Source organism: Podarcis muralis, chromosome 1 (genome assembly GCF_964188315.1).
Source record: "Podarcis muralis chromosome 1, rPodMur119.hap1.1, whole genome shotgun sequence".
NCBI lineage: Eukaryota > Metazoa > Chordata > Lepidosauria > Squamata > Lacertidae > Podarcis > Podarcis muralis.
Genome location: NC_135655.1, coordinates 15,066,470 through 15,084,986, shown reverse-complemented (window position 1 = coordinate 15,084,986; position 18,517 = coordinate 15,066,470). Strand labels below are relative to the sequence as shown.

The 18,517-nt window shown below is 46.9% G+C and overlaps 1 protein-coding gene across 1 annotated transcript in view; it reads left to right on the top strand.

Moving 5' to 3' along the window:
* Positions 1–5,971: 5,971 nt before the first annotated feature.
* The window catches only part of EXOC3L4 (exocyst complex component 3 like 4), a 42,417-nt gene continuing 29,871 nt past the window's right edge, over positions 5,972–18,517 (top strand). Inside the window, exons 1-3 of the mRNA XM_077923859.1 lie at positions 5,972–6,249; positions 13,279–14,181; positions 14,320–14,562. Of these exons, the coding sequence (XP_077779985.1) occupies positions 13,320–14,181; positions 14,320–14,562 (1,105 nt within the window). The 5' untranslated portion in view covers positions 5,972–6,249; positions 13,279–13,319. The remainder of the gene's footprint in view (positions 6,250–13,278; positions 14,182–14,319; positions 14,563–18,517) is intronic.

Sequence of the window (18,517 nt, the reverse complement as noted above, 5' to 3'; positions counted from 1 at the left end):
CCGCAGCCAGTGACTTTGAAACACAAACCTGAGAGAACAAGAAGCCTCTGATTGCGTCCGGGCCGCATAACAGAGATGCTGAGCAGTAGTGAAAACATAGAACTTTGCCGAATGCCTCCATAAGCTAACTCTGAGGATCAAACCATACACAAAAGGTAGAATGCATTTTTCAAGACTTGTTGAGAGTGGAATTTTTTGGCAGATGGGAGGATTTATCTTGACGGGCTACAAAGCAAAAGAAAAATATCAATATTTTCCTCTGTCGCTGTGGCTACGTGTTCAAAAAGCCCAGGGAAATCGCAGATCACACTAGCAGGTTTCATCAAGCGGATGATGGCGACTTAGCAAGGTTGATTTATTGGGACCAGGCAGCATATTGACTCCTATAAACGGGTGTGATACAGTCCAGTTGGCTGCCTGTTAATTGCCTGTCAACACCTTTGGACAATGAAAGAGAAGACCCTAACACACAAAAGAAAAGGTGTGAGATATTGGCCTCCTTAAAGAAAAAAAAGAAAACGAGGACCTTTGGATGAAAGTCACATGGAGGACTGCATGTGATGATAACTGGCACTTGATAGCTACTGGTTTGCCTTGGTCTGGGGTCAATATGGCACAACAAAGGCGGGGAGCGAGAAAAGATGGGTTAGAAATGAATTTGCTAGGTGGATCAGAGCCTGGGAAAAACTTTGCTTGTGACAAAAAGGGAATGATGTGCCTAATTTGCTGTGAACACAAATAGCAATCTGATATTGCAATGCCCATTGTGACGGACTGGGTATCCAAAACCATAGTGCAAAGAGGAGACATACCTAGTGGATGGTGAAACCGGTCTCCAGAGGGGCGGAAAAATCACCCCATAAATCCTTCTCTAGTTATCTGTGTAAGGTCTTGAGTTTAGATCTCGGATCTGAGCTGTAGGAGAAATGGCAAGGCAGCATGAAGGGGGAGACTAAGGAGTGCGTGGCATATATGTTTGTGTGTTGTGCCACTGCTGTTGTGGTGAGATCAAACACAGGAGAAGCTTCCTGCCTTTCTCACACTGCGGCACAAAGTGTGTTTTTTCTGGTGAGGGGGAGTGCCAATACAGTTCCTAGCCAAGGGTGGATTGGACCCCAGGTTTGCTTCTGAAAAGAGAAGGCTAGAATCTGGCACTGAAAGCTACTGTTGACGATGGTAGGCTATGGGTCTTTCTGCAGCCAGACAGGAGTGCCCCTTTATCACTGCCATCTCTGTGGTGCAAGCCTTATGTTATCAGCATCAGCAGTACATTCAGGTAATTTTAGATTCTGCCTCAAGAGGAACAGGGAACTGAATCCAAGCAGGCAGACCAGATCCTTATCTCCCCTTCCTTATTCCACAGAAACCCAGAAGCCCTGGAATCCTGCCCTTCTTGAAGACTGGGGTGGCATGCAACAATATTTACAAGCTGCCAATTCCTCCTCTCACCCACAGCAAACAAGTGACCTGGCATTGCTTATTTTTGTCTCAAATTTGTTTGTTTCTAGTACAGTGGTACCTTGGTTCTTGAACTCGATTCATTCTGGAAGTCTGTTCGACTTCCAAAACATTCACAAGCCAAGGCACAGCTTCTGATTGGCTGATTGGCCCCGGAAACAATGGCGACAGTCAAAACACACATTCGGCTTCCAAAAAATGTTCGCAAACTGGAACACCTTCTTCTGGCTTTGCAGTGTTCGGTAGCCAAGCCGTTCAGGAACCAAGGTACCACTGTATTGCCACTGTTAGAATATGCAAAATGCCAATAAAACCCCCCATTAAACTGTAGACTATGGCCAAGTGCCAATTGCGCATGCAGTGAGCATCTCGAACACAAATTGTTGAATTTTTTTGCCCCCAATCAGCATCATGGAATGGCAGTGATAGGGTTTTAAATGCCATCTCCAACTCCTAGAAATATTCCATTTAACGCTGTCTCTGAAAAATTGGTATGCATCACTAGGGAAGACAGGCAAACTAATGTTAGTGCACTGGAAGGAGCAAATATCACAAGCGTCGAAGCAAGGATTCTTCAACATCAACTTCGTTGGACTGATCATGTGGTTCGGATGCCTGATTATTGTCTTCCAAAGCAACTCAACTCAAAAAATGGAAAATGGAATGCTGGTGGTCAACCAAAGAGGTTTAAAGAATCTCTCAAGGCAAATCTGAAAAAAGGAAGTATAAACACTGGCAACTGGGAAACACTGGCCTGCAACTGGAGAACAGCCTTTACCAAAGGTGTCATGGGCTTTGAAGAAGCACGAACTCAAGACAAAAGGAGAAATGAGATAAGAGGAAGGCACATTTGGCAAACCCTCTCCGTGATCAACTCAGAAACTACGTCCCCACTATGGAAGGATGTGCGGATCCAGAATTGGCCTCCAGTGTCACTTAGGGACTCACAGTTAAGACCACATTCATTGAACACAATCTTACTTAAAACAAAAAAAATTCCTTCCAGTAGCACCTTAAAGACCAACTAAGTTAGTTCTTGGTATGAGCTTTCGTGTGCATGCACACTTCTTCAGATACACTGAAACAGAAGTTGCCAGATCCTTCTATATAGTGAGAAGGTGGGGAGGGGTATTACTCAGAAGGGTGGTGGAAATGGGTGATTGGCAGATAGCTGTGATGAGCCTGTTGACGACTCTTAACGGCTGCAATAGGTCTTACAGGAAAAAGCAAGGGGTGAGAAGGTGAAAAATGGCTTTGTCATGTATAATGAGATAAGAATCCAATGTCTTTGTTCAGACCAGGTCTCTCCATGGTTTTAAGTTTGGTAATAAGTTGCAATTCAGCAGCTTCTCTTTCCAGTCTATTTATGAAATTCCTTTGTAGTAAAACAGCTACTTTGAGATCTTGTATAGAATGTCCTGGGAGATTGAAGTGTTCTCCTACTGGTTTCTCTGTCTTGTGATTCTTGATGTCAGATTTATGTCCGTTTATTCCTTGGCGTAAGGTTTGGCCTGTTTGTCCAATATAGAGAGCTGAAGGACACTGTTGGCATTTGATGGCATACACAATGTTAGACGATGAGCTAACTACAAAGGAATTTCAGAAATAGACTGGAAAGAGAAGCTGCTGAATTGCAACTTATTACCAAACTGCATGCACACGAAAGCTCATACCAAGAACTAACTTAGTTGGTCTTTAAGGTGCTACTGGAAGGAATTTTGTTTTGCTTTGACTATGGCAGACCAACACGGCTACCTATCTGTAACAATCTTACTTGGTTATGAGTGAATGCAAAAGAAGAAGGGTTTTTTGTTGTTGTTGTTGTTGTTGTTTCTGCTTTTTAAAAATGGCATTTAACTGTGTGACAGGTTATTAAAAACACTTGTTTTTAATATCTGAATAAAGTGCCTACCTGTGGAAGTCCTGCTAGTGGCACAGAAGGATAATGGTGAGCCAGTGGTGCTTGTGGAGGAATAATGAAAGGCAATGCTTGGCTTGCTAAACTTGTGGTGAAAATGTGAGATGGAAAAATAAGCCATCTTACTGCTGAGAGTGAATCTGCATCTAGGATACACACACACACACACACACACACACACACACACACACACACACCCTCTTCAAAAATGAACTATTTGATCTGGATTCAGGCACAGTCTCTATGGAAACCCTGCAAGGCCATTTCTGAATAACAACATTTCTGGATGAGAGAGATGAACTTAGTAGCACCAGCTGAAAGAGGGAAGGAAGAGTAGAAGATGACACAGAGGAGGAAAAAGATATGTGGTCAAACTGTAAGTTAACCTGCTGCAGTAACAAAGAAATGTGAAAGGCACAGATATATTCACCTTCATAAGGGCAGTTAAAAGCGGATTGCAGTACATGGAATTGGATGTCTCTCATCTCCTATAGCATCTGCTGGCCCAGCTGTATTATATTTATCTGTGAGAATTTTACGACCCCGCTCTACAGTCCGAAAAAAATGCTCCCAGACCACCTTCCAAACCGCCCACCATCTAAAGAGACATGACACAAATGGAAAATGAACTGGGAGGAAGAAGGAAATAAGCAAGCATGGGATCAAGTTCTTAGCTACAAGTTGTTCTTAAGACTGACCCGCTGAGATGGAAAAGTTTGAAGGAGTGAGGCAGTTCAATTGTGCCAGATTCTGCACCCTGAATCTCTCAAACGATATGTGGACGGTGGGGTCTACAGTTCCCAGGTAGTATAATATAATAATGTAGATTTACCACCAAGTTTAAAGCACCCGATGCTTGATTTTGATTTTTTGTGATGTGGCATCCAGCAATACACTAGTAGTGCCTGATAGATTGGAAGCAAGGCTTGGCACCTCAGCAGTCAAGAGGAGAGATTGTCTGTGCCAAAAGTTATGAGACAGATATTCATTTATTTTTATCCGATTCCTTTCCCCTGGAAATTCTTAAGACGTGAGTGGAAGACCTCAGACCCAGGGATGTCTCTACCTGGCACTGCTTCACAGTCTGAGTAGCTTTTGCCTGGCTAAAATGTGTCCTCAAACTCTGATACCGGCTCCCTCTTGTCTCTGTGGAAGGTAAAGAGAAGTGTGTGTTTGTGTGTGTACGTGTGTGCAAAGGTGAAATTTCAATTAGTTGCTCCACCCTCTCTGATAAGAATTTCTCAGCCACTTCAGTAAATAACTTTTCCTAGGATTATCTTTTAATCCTAGGATTAACTTTTCCTAGGATTATTTTCCTAGGGTTATGACTCTTGAGAGTCCCATGGACTGCAAGAAGATCCAACCTCTCCATTCTTAAGGAAATCAGCCCTGATTGCTCACTGGAAGGACAGGTCCTGAAGCTGAGGCTCCAATACTTTGGCCACCTCATGAGAAGAGAAGACTCCCTAGAAGAGACCCTGATGTTGGGAAAGATTGAGGGCACAAGGAGAAGGGGACGGCAGAGGACGAGATGGTGGGACAGTATTCTCGAAGCTACCAGCATGAGTTTGACCAAACTGTGGGAGGCAATGGAAGACAGGAGTGCCTGGCGTTCTCTGGTCCATGGGTCATGAAGAGTCCGACACGACTAAACGACTATACAACAGCAACAACAACAACAGGATTATCAGAGGACAATTAGTTTAAATCTGCAGCACAGATATGCCCTCATGTGCTACTCTCCTTCCAACGGCGGAGAGAACAGGTTTATTGGCTCCCAGTACGTTTCCAAGCACAATTCAAAGTGTTGGTGCTGACCTTTAAAGCCCTAAACGGCCTCGGCCCAGTATACCTAAAGGAGCATCTCCACCCCCATTTTTCTGCCCGGACACTGAGGTCCAGCGCCGAGGGCCTTCTGACGGTTCCCTCGCTGCAAGAAATGAGGTTACAGGGAACCAGGCAGAGGGCCTTCTCGGTAGTGGCACCCGCCCTGTGGAACACCCTCCCACCAGATGTCAAAGAGAAAAACAGCTACCAGACTTTTAGAAGACATTTGAAGGCAGCCCTCTTTAGAGAAGCTTTTAATGTTTAACAGACTACTGTATTTTAATACTTTGTGGGAAGCCGCCCAGAGTGGCTGGGGAAACCCAGCCAGATGGGCAGGGTATAAATAAAAAATTATTATTGTAATTATTATTATTATTATTATTATTATTATTATTATTATTATTGAAAGCCAAGTCATGAAGTTATGTGTGAGAGGCAGTGTGGCCTAGTGGTCAGAGTGTCAGACTAGGCCCTGGATCCCCACTCGCCCAGGAAGCTCCCTGGGTGCTGCCTCTCAGCCTAACCTACCTCACAGGGCTGTTGTGAGGATAGAAAAAGGAGGGGGAACCCAGAAGGAAATAAGCCAAGCGAGCATAATCTGCCATGTTTTGTTAACATTTCAGTGTGGATCTTAAATATACATATTTGCTGTCTGGGTGCCAAGCCTTCCTGCAAACTCTGCTGTGTAAATCATTAATCAAGCAGAGGTGGAATTCCCCCAAACTGACCTTTGGAACTGTTCTCAGCTTGTCTATTCCATCTTGCAAACAGAAAGTAAAATAAAGGGTAACCGGAGTATTTTTCTTTTTTTACTTCCTTTTGCAGCGCCCGCACACACACAAAGAACCCAGCTCTGGTAGCGAAAGGATTTTGGTTTTAGCCTAAAATACCCCCTCTTCCATCTCTGTTATGCTCTCCGTACAGGGTTCAGTCAAGTTTTGCAAAGCCAAAAGAAGATGAGATCACGCCCTGCCTCTTCGGAGAAGGTGTCTTGACAACCGTTTGTCTGAGGGGAGTGCGAGAAATTGCAGATTTAAGAAAACCAGGTGAGTCATGAAGAGAACTGCATCTGGAGGACTGGAGGTCCCTTTTGGGTTCCCTATCATAGTCTGTGTGTCCTAGGTGGATATGAACCACCTCCTCCTAGATATTTACAAGATTAAATGGGGGATAAGGCATAATTTACCAGTTTTATGAGTAGAAGACAAGCAACCATCAACACGAAAGACACTTACCTTAGATTCCGGCGTATAAGACAACTTTTTAACCCTGGAACAGAGGTTAAAAAAGTCGGGGGTCGTCTTATACGCTGGGTATGGGCGGCGTGGAGCGGAGTGGAGCCCGCCCCTCGCTGCTGCTGTGGCGGCTCCGAATGCAGGAGTGGTGGGCTCTACTCCGCACTGGGCGGCTTTCACCTGGCGCGGAGCTGCCCAGCGTATTAGGCGACTGGGCTTATAAGAGGAACCCCCAAATTGCAGCTGCTAATTTGGGGGGTTGTCTAATACAGTGTTTTTCAACCTTTTTTGGGCAAAGGCACACTTGTTTCATGAAAAAAATCACGAGGCACACCACCATTAGAAAATGTTAAAAAAATTAACTCTGTGCCTATATTGACTATTGTCAGGGGCTCAGGAGGAGAGGCGCAGGGGAGAGAGAGGATGGAGAGCGAAGGGGAGGAGTCTGAGGGCAGCGGAGAGCAGAATGACAGTGACCCGAGAGATTCCTTGAGCCTCTCCAGTGAATCAGAAGATTCCCAGAAGGGGGCGCCGATGGCCAGGGCAAGGGGGGTCCCAGGGGGGACACACCAGAGCCAGGGGGTCAGTGGAGACTCCCAGAGCAGTAGCTGGAAATCAGGACCAGTTTCCCCACCGGAGCGTAGTGGGGGGGAAGAGTCCCATAGGCCAGGGCCAGCGTCTCCTCCAGCAAACAGGGAGGAGGAGTCAAGCCCAGCTAGCGTTCCCGAAGAGGGGAGCAGCGACAGGAGCAGCATAACGGTCAGAAGGAAGGTGGCAGGCTGGGCGCGCGCGCCAAGTTCAAATGTGCAGGCGAGCGGGACAGCAGGAAGCCAGGATTGGGAACCAGGTCCTAAAGCTCGCTGGAGGGAAGGGGAGGACTCGGGAGAGTCAGCGTCAGAAGAGTCTAGAAAGGGGAAAGCCCCGACGGACAGGCGGACCCAGAGGAAAAGGGAGCAGAGGAAGAGGTGGAGCAAGGCTAGGGTCTTGAACTGGTGCTTGGGGGGGAGGAGATTCAGACGGAGCTTCGGCGGTCTAGGTTCAAGACGTAGAGCTGCGCGCCGTGGCTGTAAATGGGAAACTGAACTTTAATAAAGACTATTTTATATGACAACGGACTGGCGTTGGTCCTCTGTGAGCTGGGACCTGAGGCAGCTCTGACAACTATATATAAAGTAATTCTCTTGAATAGGAATCAAATAAACACAAAGAAAGTATTTTATAATTACTTTATTATGAAATAATAAGTAAACAGAAATATGAAAAATTATAAAATACTTTATTTTTAAATCTTTCGAATTTTTCTATTTTTCCCACGGCACACCAGGCAACATCTAACGGCACACTAGAGTGCCGCGGAACAGTGGTTGAAAAACACTGGTCTAATATGCCCATTAAAGGGACGTGGGTGGCGCTGTAGGTTAAACCACAGAGCCTAGGACTTGCCGATCAGAAGGTCGGCAGTTTGAATCCCCGCAACAGGGTGAGCTCCCGTTGCTCAGTCCCTGCTCCTGCCCACATAGCAGTTCGAAAGCACGTCAAAGTGCAAGTAGATAAATAGGTACCGCTCCGGCGGGAAGGTAAACGGCATTTCCCTGCGCTGCTCTGGTTCGCCAGAAATGGCTCAGTTATGCTGGCCACATGACCCGGAAGCTGTACACCGGCTCCCTCGGCCAATAAAGCGAGTTGAGTGCCACAACCCCAGAGTCGGCCATGACTGGACCTAATGGTAAGGGGTCCCTTTACCTTTACTAATATGCCCCGTCACCTAATACGCCGGAATCTATGGTAAATATTTGGTCTGTTTTAAATGAATTGTTAATAGTGCTATGTAGTAAGTGTTATGTAGTAATCTGTGACAGCCCTGCTGTTAGGCACCGTGATACAACTGCCTCGGGCGGCAGATGGTGGTGGGCAGCAACAGCTACACCTGATCTGTTCCTCTTGAGCTCTTCCAGCCTCTCTTCAGACAGCAAGATTTCTTGGGCCGTTTCAGCAATGTTGTCATTTTTGATATGGCTGTTGTTTTGGGACTGTTTATATTCTCTGTACCACTTTGAGCCCAAGTGCATTTGTGGGAAGTGTGGTACATAAATCTGCTTGCTATTACTACAGCTGCATACATACCCTACACTCAAAGCAAATTTAAAGCACACATCCCCCCAAAAACAACTTGGTTTGTTAAGGATGCTGGGAATTGTAGTTCTTTGTGGGATAAACCACAGTTCCCAGGATTCTTGGGGGGAGGGGAGGTTTAAATGTACTGCAGCAGAAGTCTGTGACTGCAACAGTGGCGTAGCGTGGGGGGTGCAGGGGGGGCCGGCCGCACCGGGCGCAACATCTGGGGTTAGGGCAAATCCACAGGTTAGGGGGCGCAAATCCACGGGTTAGGGGGTGCAAATTACTTGCCTTGCCCCGGGTGCTGACAACCCACGCTACGCCACTGGACTGCAACCAAAGGGGTTTGTATGCAAACCTACTATATAAATCCCATTTCTATGGTTTATAATAGCCACATGGAGTTAGCGCAAATGCAATGCTCTCTATCCCTTTACACAGTGCTATTTTTTATATAAAAAGAGGTGCCGGAACTCACCATGAACACCTCCTTTGTTCTATTAGAATGGCAACGACGGCACTCACCTGAAAGGTACCGGAACTGAGTTCCGCTGAGTTCCAGCTGGAAAAATGCCCTGCCTTTACATCGATTAAAGGTCTGGGAGTCAGCTGTTGGGTTATGGCGTCCCCTAATCCTTCCAGCCTCTCACTTCCGCACACAAACTCTCCATGCTGGGCTTTGCTATGGTTGTGTATCCCATTGGCGTGGAAAACCAGAGTTCATGCCAGGGCTTTCGATGGAAGATAAAATAAAATAAAAGCACAGGGATTTGTGTTTATGCCATACATATTTAGAACATGGGCTCACTTGGTGCACAACGGCCCTCATTCTGCCTGGAGGGAATAAAAGTACCTGATGGATAATCACATGTGGTCTAGATTAGAACATGGGGAGGAGGGATAGCAACATAGGAAACTGCTTATACTGAGCCAGAGCATTGGTCCATCTAACTCAATACTGTGGGCACTGACTGGCAGCAGCTGTCCAGGCTTCCAGGCCTTACCTGGAAATTCCAAAGATGGAAGATTTCCCCACACAAAGCATATAATGCTTGACAGCTAGGGGTGTGTGTCTTTTTCTGTGTGTGATGGGCTCTCCTACCTTCCCCAAACACCACTCCTATTAAATTGGGAATAGAAACTGAAGTGTAGGCGGGTTCCCACAAGGCAAGACACAGTGCTAACACCAAGAACCTTTATTGAACTAACAGAACTGGACAACAGGGGCAAAGCAACTGCTTATATGCATTTCTGAAGGCCTGGGCCACTCCCACTCCCAACGTGATTGGCTGTCTAAACTTCCAAGCGGCGAATCGTGACTCAAGAGTTTAAGGGCCAATGGTAGAGGCCCAAATCCTGAAATGTTCTGTGATTGGATATCACGTCTCTAATCAGAACACAGGGTCTTAGAAACTATCTTGGTCCACTCTGCTGTTTCTTCCACCTCCATAGTTACTCAAATCCCTTTCTTTCAACTGAAAGAAAGAGCTGTCATTTTCTCCTAGTGTCTTTCTCTCTATTTTGTAACTTGGATTGCTGTTTCCTTCGCCTGCCGTGGTTCCTGGGCTTTAGCAGCTATTTTGACCATCAAAATTTGGTGGCAAAGCCCTCCCAGGCAGCCACAAGTGGCAGCGATGGGTGGAAAGCTCACCCTGTGGTATTTCTGCCTGTCACACCACTCACTGAAAGGACGGGTCTAGTGTGGGAGGGGGCTGGGGAGCTGCCATCCTACGGTGCCATAGAATTAGGAAAAGTGGGGTGTCGGTAGGACAGCTAGGTGCTGTCCTTTCGTTAAAAATAAATAAATCATTAGCTGTACTTTTTCTTCCCCGCTCCACCTCCTGAAAATCCTTCCGCAACACATTATTAAAAGCACAGGAGCTTCATTTCCCCCTTTACACTTGGCCGGCCTACCAAACACGGCATTACAAAAACGGATTGCATGTTTCAAAACCACAGAGCAGTAACCATGGCGATTGACGTATTTCTGATTTCAGAAAACTTAAGCTATCGAGTTGCACCTTGCGGGGCCCCTTTTAACCGAGGCAGAGTGTGCAAACGAGGGTTCGCCTTACAGGTCAGAAACAAGTACTGAATCGACTCCAGAGATCAGGCCAATAAGCGGCGCAGGGAAAAATCAATCCCTGGACTTGCCTTGACCTGCTTGGGATCCTTGGAGGTTTTCCATCTTCAGCTTCACTCAACAGATTGACAGAGAGGAAGGGAGCCCTATTATAGTGTGGAGATTGAATGTCATCTTTTTAGTAGGTCAGGGACATGCCTGGATGTAGCACTGAACACATCTGGCCAGTGGCGGAGTGGCAAAATTCAAAGTGTGGGAGCTCATCATTATAGCAGTTATAACCAGGCCAGCAAGGAGACAGTTGGGTTGATTCATTGTTGTTTGGGATGGGGGTTGGAAATTCAATTAAGTTGGCTCTTTAAATGCAAACCTGCCCAATTTGCATTTTTCAAAATGATGCGCAAGCAGCCAGGCTTCAAAATTTGCACTTCTCCAAATTTGAAAATGCAATTCTCCAGCCAAGTAATGTGTCAAAAAATGCATGTATTAGGGTAAAACATGCAGAAATATGCAAGTATTTGTGATAATCATAGAAAACTGCACTATAGTGAGGGGGGAACTGGTTTGCTGAATCTTCACAGTGATTTTTGAAAAAGTGCAAATTGCCAAAGAAATTTGGAGAGCCGTAATTTAAGATTAGAAAAATGAGAACTTGAGAAAACCCAAACTGACAGATCTGACTATGCTGTCCAACAGCAACAGGAGGAAACTGTGTTTATTACCCCTGGTGTAAGTCCTGAGACTATCAACGTGTTTTATGAATGATCTCAGACAGACAGGCTGGGATTTATACATGCAGGCTTTGTCCAGGGCTCTGAGAATGCCATGGTCTTAGCCTGGGACCAAACGATGTGGCTTATGGGTGGTGTGTGGGCAGGGACAGAATAAGACCTTTAGGAGCCCTAAGCACTTAAAAGATTTGGGTGCCCCCATTAGGGCTGCCATACATTCAGAGTTTCCCAGACATAGCCTGGATTCGTCCATCAAAAACCCAGCTGCATGGCAGCCCATACGGGAAGTGCAGATTTTTTTGGTGATTTTTCCAAAAAGAAAAGAAAAGCTCAACAACTTTGCCAAAAAAAGCTGGTGTCCGGATTTTCACTTTTTGAAATATGGCAGCCCTAGTCCCCATATTTATCTAATTCAATATATACACTGTAAAATCATTTCCCACCCCCACCCCCCAAAATGAAATGAAACCTACAGTAAGATGGGAAATAATGCTTATTTTTGTATTTATATTTTAGGGTGGAAATTCTACTTTTTCTAATTGCAAAGCCTTTGATCAGGTCCTCAAAACTAATATTACATAACACATCTGCTTCTAGAGTTAGCAAAGATAAGGCATGCCTTGTTTCATAGTTGTTCTGTTGGGATTTTTAATGTACGTACTTCAACGGAGAAAAAGAATGCTCAGCTGAGCAATTTGTGACCATTAGTGTTAAAAATCCGGCAATGGAATGTTTCTGTGGTGCCCCCCCTTTTTTTCTTGATGCCTGTGTTTATTTCGCTTAATGGTTAATTCAATCCTGTGTATGGGTGCTTAAATCTCTTCTGGAATGAAAGGGGCAGGGTGGGTGTGCAACAGCAGCCTCTGCAATTGGCTGGCAGTGTGACTGTATATGCTTTATGGGGGGGGATGTGTCATGTGAGATGTTTCAGCTTCCCCCCAGCCATCTTCTGCCCCTCATTGCCGCACCATCTCTCATCCAGCCTCAGTCCTTGGATACAATCGCCCAGCCCAAACTTTTTCTCTGTGCTTGCAGAGGCCTCTTTGCATCTAATCTGGAGCTGTTTTTCACTCTAGCAGTCAGCTAGACACCACCCTCCAAAATGGTCCTTACAATTTTTATGGTCAGGCAATGATACTATTACGTTGTGCTGGGCCCGGGGGTAACCCATGAAACATGGTCCAGAACCGGTCCAGAATCCAAAGGGTCCGCTGGGAGTCAGTCCGACAGGGCTGAGGCAGGAAACCAGGCACGGACAGATACAGGATCTCAGGCAGGATCTAGCATACAGCGATGTTGCTCCCGCAACCTGGGGCAGGGTCCGACAGCCTTGTATCTTTGTTGGGGTAGGGGCTGGTCCTGATCCCCCGGCGACTCACCTCCCTGTTTCGCCCGAAGGCGAGCACTCCTCCTGCGAGTACTCAGGTCTCTCCTTCTCTCAGACCTGAGTCTCTGCAGCTCAGGAGACGTCGGTGGGTGAGTAAACCCAGGAGCCACCTCAGCCTCCCCTGACCCAACCTGTAGTGGAGCAGCTGTAAGTGATGGCCCAGCTGAAGGCAACAAGGTAATCCCCGCATCTGGAGCCAGGGCAGGCTCAGGCCCCTGACTCGGCCCAGCTGGTGTTTGTTGCTGGGGAACCTGAGCAGACTGGGGCTCTTCAGGATCTGGCTCCAGACTTGGTTCAGATGATGCCTGAGGCAAAAGATCTGGTGCAGACTGATTCTCCTCTGGTTCCAAGTCTGAGCCAGAGTCCCAGGCCATCACACCCATATGTAAAGCTGGCCTTACTGATAGTGGATGTCTACTGCACATGTCAGCAATAGTTGTTTCCTGCCTTCCACTTCTGTAACATACTGATTAACTTTCTTGCTTTCTTTCCCTGCCCTGCCCCCCCCCCCCCGCCTCCCACAGTAAAAAAGAGAGAGAGAGAAGCAAGGGAGGCGAGTGGGGAAATGGAGTTGCCAGAGTCTCCAGAAAAATGCACAGAGAGTGAAATCGGCGGTTGTCTTCCCAAAGATTCTCCGCCCTTGAGTCAGCAAGGAGAAAACGAGCCCAAAAACTTCATCATGGGTATCAGAGAAGCGCTGAGCTTCAGGAGGAACGCATCGAAACTGGCCAAAGAGAAACTGGCTGAAGCTAAAATGGATGGAGATAAAACAGAAATAAGCGGGAGGAATGGTAAATTGGAAGTGCCATCACAGCCGGAGTCTCCAGCAAAAAGTGAGGAGAGTGAAGGTGCACACTGTCCTCCTGAAGACTGTCCATCCTTGCATAAACAAGGAGAAAACGAGCCAAAAAGCTTCATCAGGGGTATCAGAGAAACGCTGAGCACCAGGAAAAGAAAGTCTCAAAGTCTCAAAGAGAAATTAAGTGATACTAACACGGATGGGCTTAGAACAGAAACAAGAGAGACTGATGGGGAAATGGAGCCAGCGGCAGAACCAAAGTCTCCTGCAAAACACATGGACGGTGAAGAGGCATCGAAATCTGCCAAAGAGAAATCTACTGAAGTCAACGTGGGTGAAGATAAGGCAGAAATAAGGGAGGCGGACGGGGAAATGGAGCCGCCATCAGAGTCAAAATCTCTGGCAAAACATACGGAGGGGAGTGAAGATGGCAAGCGCCTTCCCAAAGAAAAGGAGCCCCAAAACATCAATAAGATGATAAGAATGAGCTTGAGGAAAGGTAGATCAAAATCTCTCAAAGAGAAATCGGTTGAACCTAAACTGGATGAAACTAAAACAGAAATAAGGGAGAAGGAGAAGGAGGAGGAGGAGAAAATGGAACCTTCAGTGAACCACACAGAAGGAGAAGGTGACAATTTGTTGTTGTCAATTGTTTTTAATGTTGTTTTTAATGCTGTAACCTGCCTTGGGACCTTAGGGTGAAGGGTGGGAAATCAATCAATCAATCAATCAATCAATCAATCAATCAATCATTGTCTTCCCAAAGGTTATCCGCACCTGAGTCATCAAGGAGAAGACGAGCCAAAGAAATTCAAACCAATTCGGAGCTTGAGCCTGATGGGAAATACATCAAAATGTGTCACAGAGCAATCGGCTGAAGAAGCGGACCCCTCCAGGTCCAGCAAGCGTTTTTCATTCTTAAAGATAAAAAAGGCCAGCCTTCCGAAGGAGAGTAAGGAGCCTGAAGAAGAAGAAGAAGAAGACCATGTTCAGAATGAGCCACTGTCTGGTAAGAAACTGAAGATGCTGTTGCTTGATGTTGTTTTTCTGGGTTGTTCTGGATGGCAAGACTTGAAAACAGGTGTACAGTTCCTTCAGCATATCACAATGCAGGGCATATTTACTATACCAAATCAAATATTGAAACTGAGTTGAGTGCTGGTGCCTTCCTTGTAAATTCGGTCAATGACATTTATCAGGTACCCCTACTGAACGAGACTCAATGGGTGTCCATCAGAAGCAGGGACTTTTGGGTGGTGGTGCCATCCTGACCACTGGCTGTGTTGTTTCACGGATCTCAGGGCCCTGTACCGTTCAGCCCCCTTTACTTTTTGTTCACATATCAACCTAGGGAGGATGGTTAGATCTGAAAGATACTGCTCCGAGAGGTCACAGTCAGCTTTCTGGATGAGCAGGGAACTGAACCCAGGTGTCCCTCAGCTATTATAATTTGTGGGAACGACAATTCGGAGATTTGCTTTCTTGCTTATAAGCAGCGGCGTAGCGTGGGTTATCAGCACCCGGGGCAAGGCAAGTAATTTGCGCCCCCTAACCCGGGGCAAGGCAAGTAATTTGCGCCCCCTAACCCGGGGCAAGGCAAGTACAGTAATTTACTCTCCCAAGCAGCAGCAGCGAGGCTTCTCTTTCCCCCGCGCTCTCCTGGAGCTGCCTCTTTTCTTTCCTTTTTCCCCTTTCTCCAAGGATTTTCGCTTTCTCTCCTAAGTTGATTCCTCCTCCACACCGCGGCGTTTCCTGGCTGCTCCCCCCCCCCCCTCTCTCCTCCTCGCTCTGCTTGCCTTGCCCTGCCCTGCCTGAGGGCGCCCTGAGGAGACTCCGCTCTCCTTTTTGACCAGGCGAGGTGGAAAAAAGGGGGGAAAGTCTCTTCCCGCCCCCTCGCCAGACTCCCTGCTCGGCTCGGCTCACTACCCAGGCGGCCAGTGGAGAGAGTCTTGAGCCGCTTAATTCCCAGCAAGGAATTAGCAGGCTCGCTCCACCTCCTCCTCCTCCCGACTTTGCTGCTGCTGCTGCTGCTGCTGCGCGGCTTTTTTCCTCTACCGACGGCACGCTGTGCCTTGGAGAGGTTCCCGCTTCCTCGAGGGGGGCCGGCCAAACGCGCCCCCCAAAATGTTGCGCCCGGTGCGGCCGGCACCCCTGGCACCCCCCACGCTACGCCACTGCTTATAAGTGCCTCTTGGACGCTGCTTTTGCTTGCTTTCAGTTTTGCGTGAGTCTCTTTTTATCTGCCGGAATGTGCTCTGTGCTTGTTTCAACTTTGCCTTGAAAGGAAAATTGGTAAATTAATTGGGGTCAGCCACTTTTTCGAAATCTAATCTTCAGCGCCTGCCAGAGCCCAAACTCACTGTCTGTCAGCGGTATTTTGGTACAAGTCGTTACTAGCCAGCTGCCTTCGCTCACATCACACACAGATGCATGACGCAAATCATTTCTGTGCATGTGAACTACACAACCGCAAAGTGCAGAGCAGGAATTTAACTGGGCCATGATGGGAGCAGTCTCTCATTACCCTGCAGAGTTTTATCAATCTCCGTCTTGTCCTTTCTTAGCCATCTTTTTCTGAACACAAAAGCTTTCAGTACAGGGGTGAACAACCCCAGGCATGGGGGACAAATCCAGCCCTCTGGCCTGCTCCATCTGCCCATTGGACTCTCCTCAGGCCACATACCTGCTCCAGGCCTCCTTCTCACTCCCCATAAGAGTTTCTGTCTCTCTGGAATGTGTTCTTGAACTCTGATAATGACTCTGGCAGGGGACTAAATAGTACAGTCGCCTCCCTTGCATCCTCGTTGTGAGCTTTTCCGTCTTGCTGTGACTGTCAGTTTGCATTTTTAGTGCAGAAAGTATTGATCTGATGTGTAGAGATCTTTCCTATTCTTCTTAATTCAAGAGGGTTCTGGAAGCTTCTCTGCGTGAAAGAAACAACAGAAGGTTCATGATGTTTGGGTTTGTGATGGCCTGGGATTCGGATTCAGATGCTGAACCTGAGGAATCCCAGCCTGCACAGGATCCCCCGCCTTCAGAACCAGCTGAGCTGGAGCTGGGGCTTGAGTCTGAAGGGTCCTCACCTGTGCTGGATCCTCAGGTGCAGGCACCAGCTGAGTCTGCTCTGGCTCCTGAGGGGATGGAGGACCCGTTGCCTGCAGGTGCTCCACTCTCAGCCCCGTCAGAGGAAACTGAGGTTGCCTCTGGGTCCAGTAACCCTCCAGCCTCTCATGAGCTGCAGAGGCTCAGGGCAGAGTGGCGGAGGGAACTAAGTTCCCGCAGGAGGAGTGCTTGCCTCCAGGCCAGGAGAGGCGAGTCACCTGAGGATCGGGGCTGCCCTATGCCTCGGGGCATATAAAAGCCAGCCAGCCCCAGTCCCAAGTTGCGGGAGCAATGTTGGTGGTTGTCAGTCCCTGCCTGCACCCTGCCCTGACTTTTACGCACTGCCTTCATCTTGCTTCATCAGCCACGGACTGGACTTGGTCCTTGCCTCTTGATTAACCCCCAGGACCGGCACAGGGTTATTCCTTCAGAGAAGCTGAGTACAGCTGGTTTAAACTGTTATCTATTCAGTCAAGGCCAGAAGGAACCTGGGTTTCACTTTCTCTTTCTATCTCTTTTCCTTCTGGTGTTCTGTATGTAGTGTTGAGGTTTAGACTTATTATAAGTTATTGTAAGTTTAAGTTAAGTCTGCTGCAACTGGACCTCTTATGGGCAGTGCCAATCCTGAATGTACTGGATTTGTGACCATTATGTTCATTTGCCTTCAGTAGCAGTAAAGCTCTGCTGGATGAAATATTAATTGCCCCTGGTCTATTTTTGGGGAATCCTGCAACGTATTTAAGTTTTTACTCTGCTAACTATGCATTAGAGTTCTGCTCTGGACCAATATTGAGTAGAATTCCATGACAGTGACTTCCTCGCAAAGCACTTTGAGGACAAAACCGCTTGCATCCACTGTGATCTTGACTCCACTGTTTACAGCAGATAAATATCATGAGGTATGCAGAGCACTGTCCATGGCTGGGTCTACATTGATCTTTTAAACATTATTATCATTTTAAAATGTCACAGGCATTCCCTTACCTTTAACACATGGTTTCCCAATTGCCAGCAGCTGTTTAATGCATTCTTAATGTTATAGGGAAAACATAATTTGCCCTTATACAGTATGTTATGAAAACCATTCCTAAAGCTCCCTTAATGTTATAAATCATGAGTGTAGATCTGGCCTAGTCCTGTTGTGTTGGATGAGTTTCAGTTAGCAAGGCTCGAGGATGTGGAGAAGGTGCTTGGACTGGTTAGGGCAACCACTGGCACTCTTAGCTGATAAAAACTAGCAAGGAGGGGACAGCTGGCTGGGCCAGGGAAGTGATTAAGGATTCCTTGTGAGGTGGGTTGGTCCCTGCCTACCTGAATGAGGCAGTGGTAAGACCACTCCTCATGAAACCTCTCTGGATTCGGAAAATCTAAGTAATTACCAGCTAGTTGCCAATATCATAACACCGGTCCTGAGAGATCTGCAATGGCTCCCAGTACATTTTCGAGCACAATTGAAAGTGTTGGCGCTGACCTTTAAAGCCCTAAAGGGCCTCAGTCCTGTATACCTGAAGGAGCGTCTCCACCTCCATCATTCAGCCAGCGCCGAGGGCCTTCTGGTGGTTCCCTCACTGCGAGAAGCTAAGTTACAGGGAACCTGGCAGAGGGCCTCCTCGGTAGTGGCGCCTGCCCTGTGGAAGATGTGAAGGAAATAAGCAGCTATCTTATCTTTAAAAGACATCTGAAGGCAGCCCTGTTTAGGGAAGTTTTTCATATTTAATGCTGTATTGTTTTTAACACTCGATTAGAAGCTGCCCAGAGTGGCTGGAGAAACTCAGCCAAATGGGCGGGGTATAAATAAATAAATAAATAAATAAATAATAATAATAATAATAATTAATATTATTATTAATAATTAATTATTA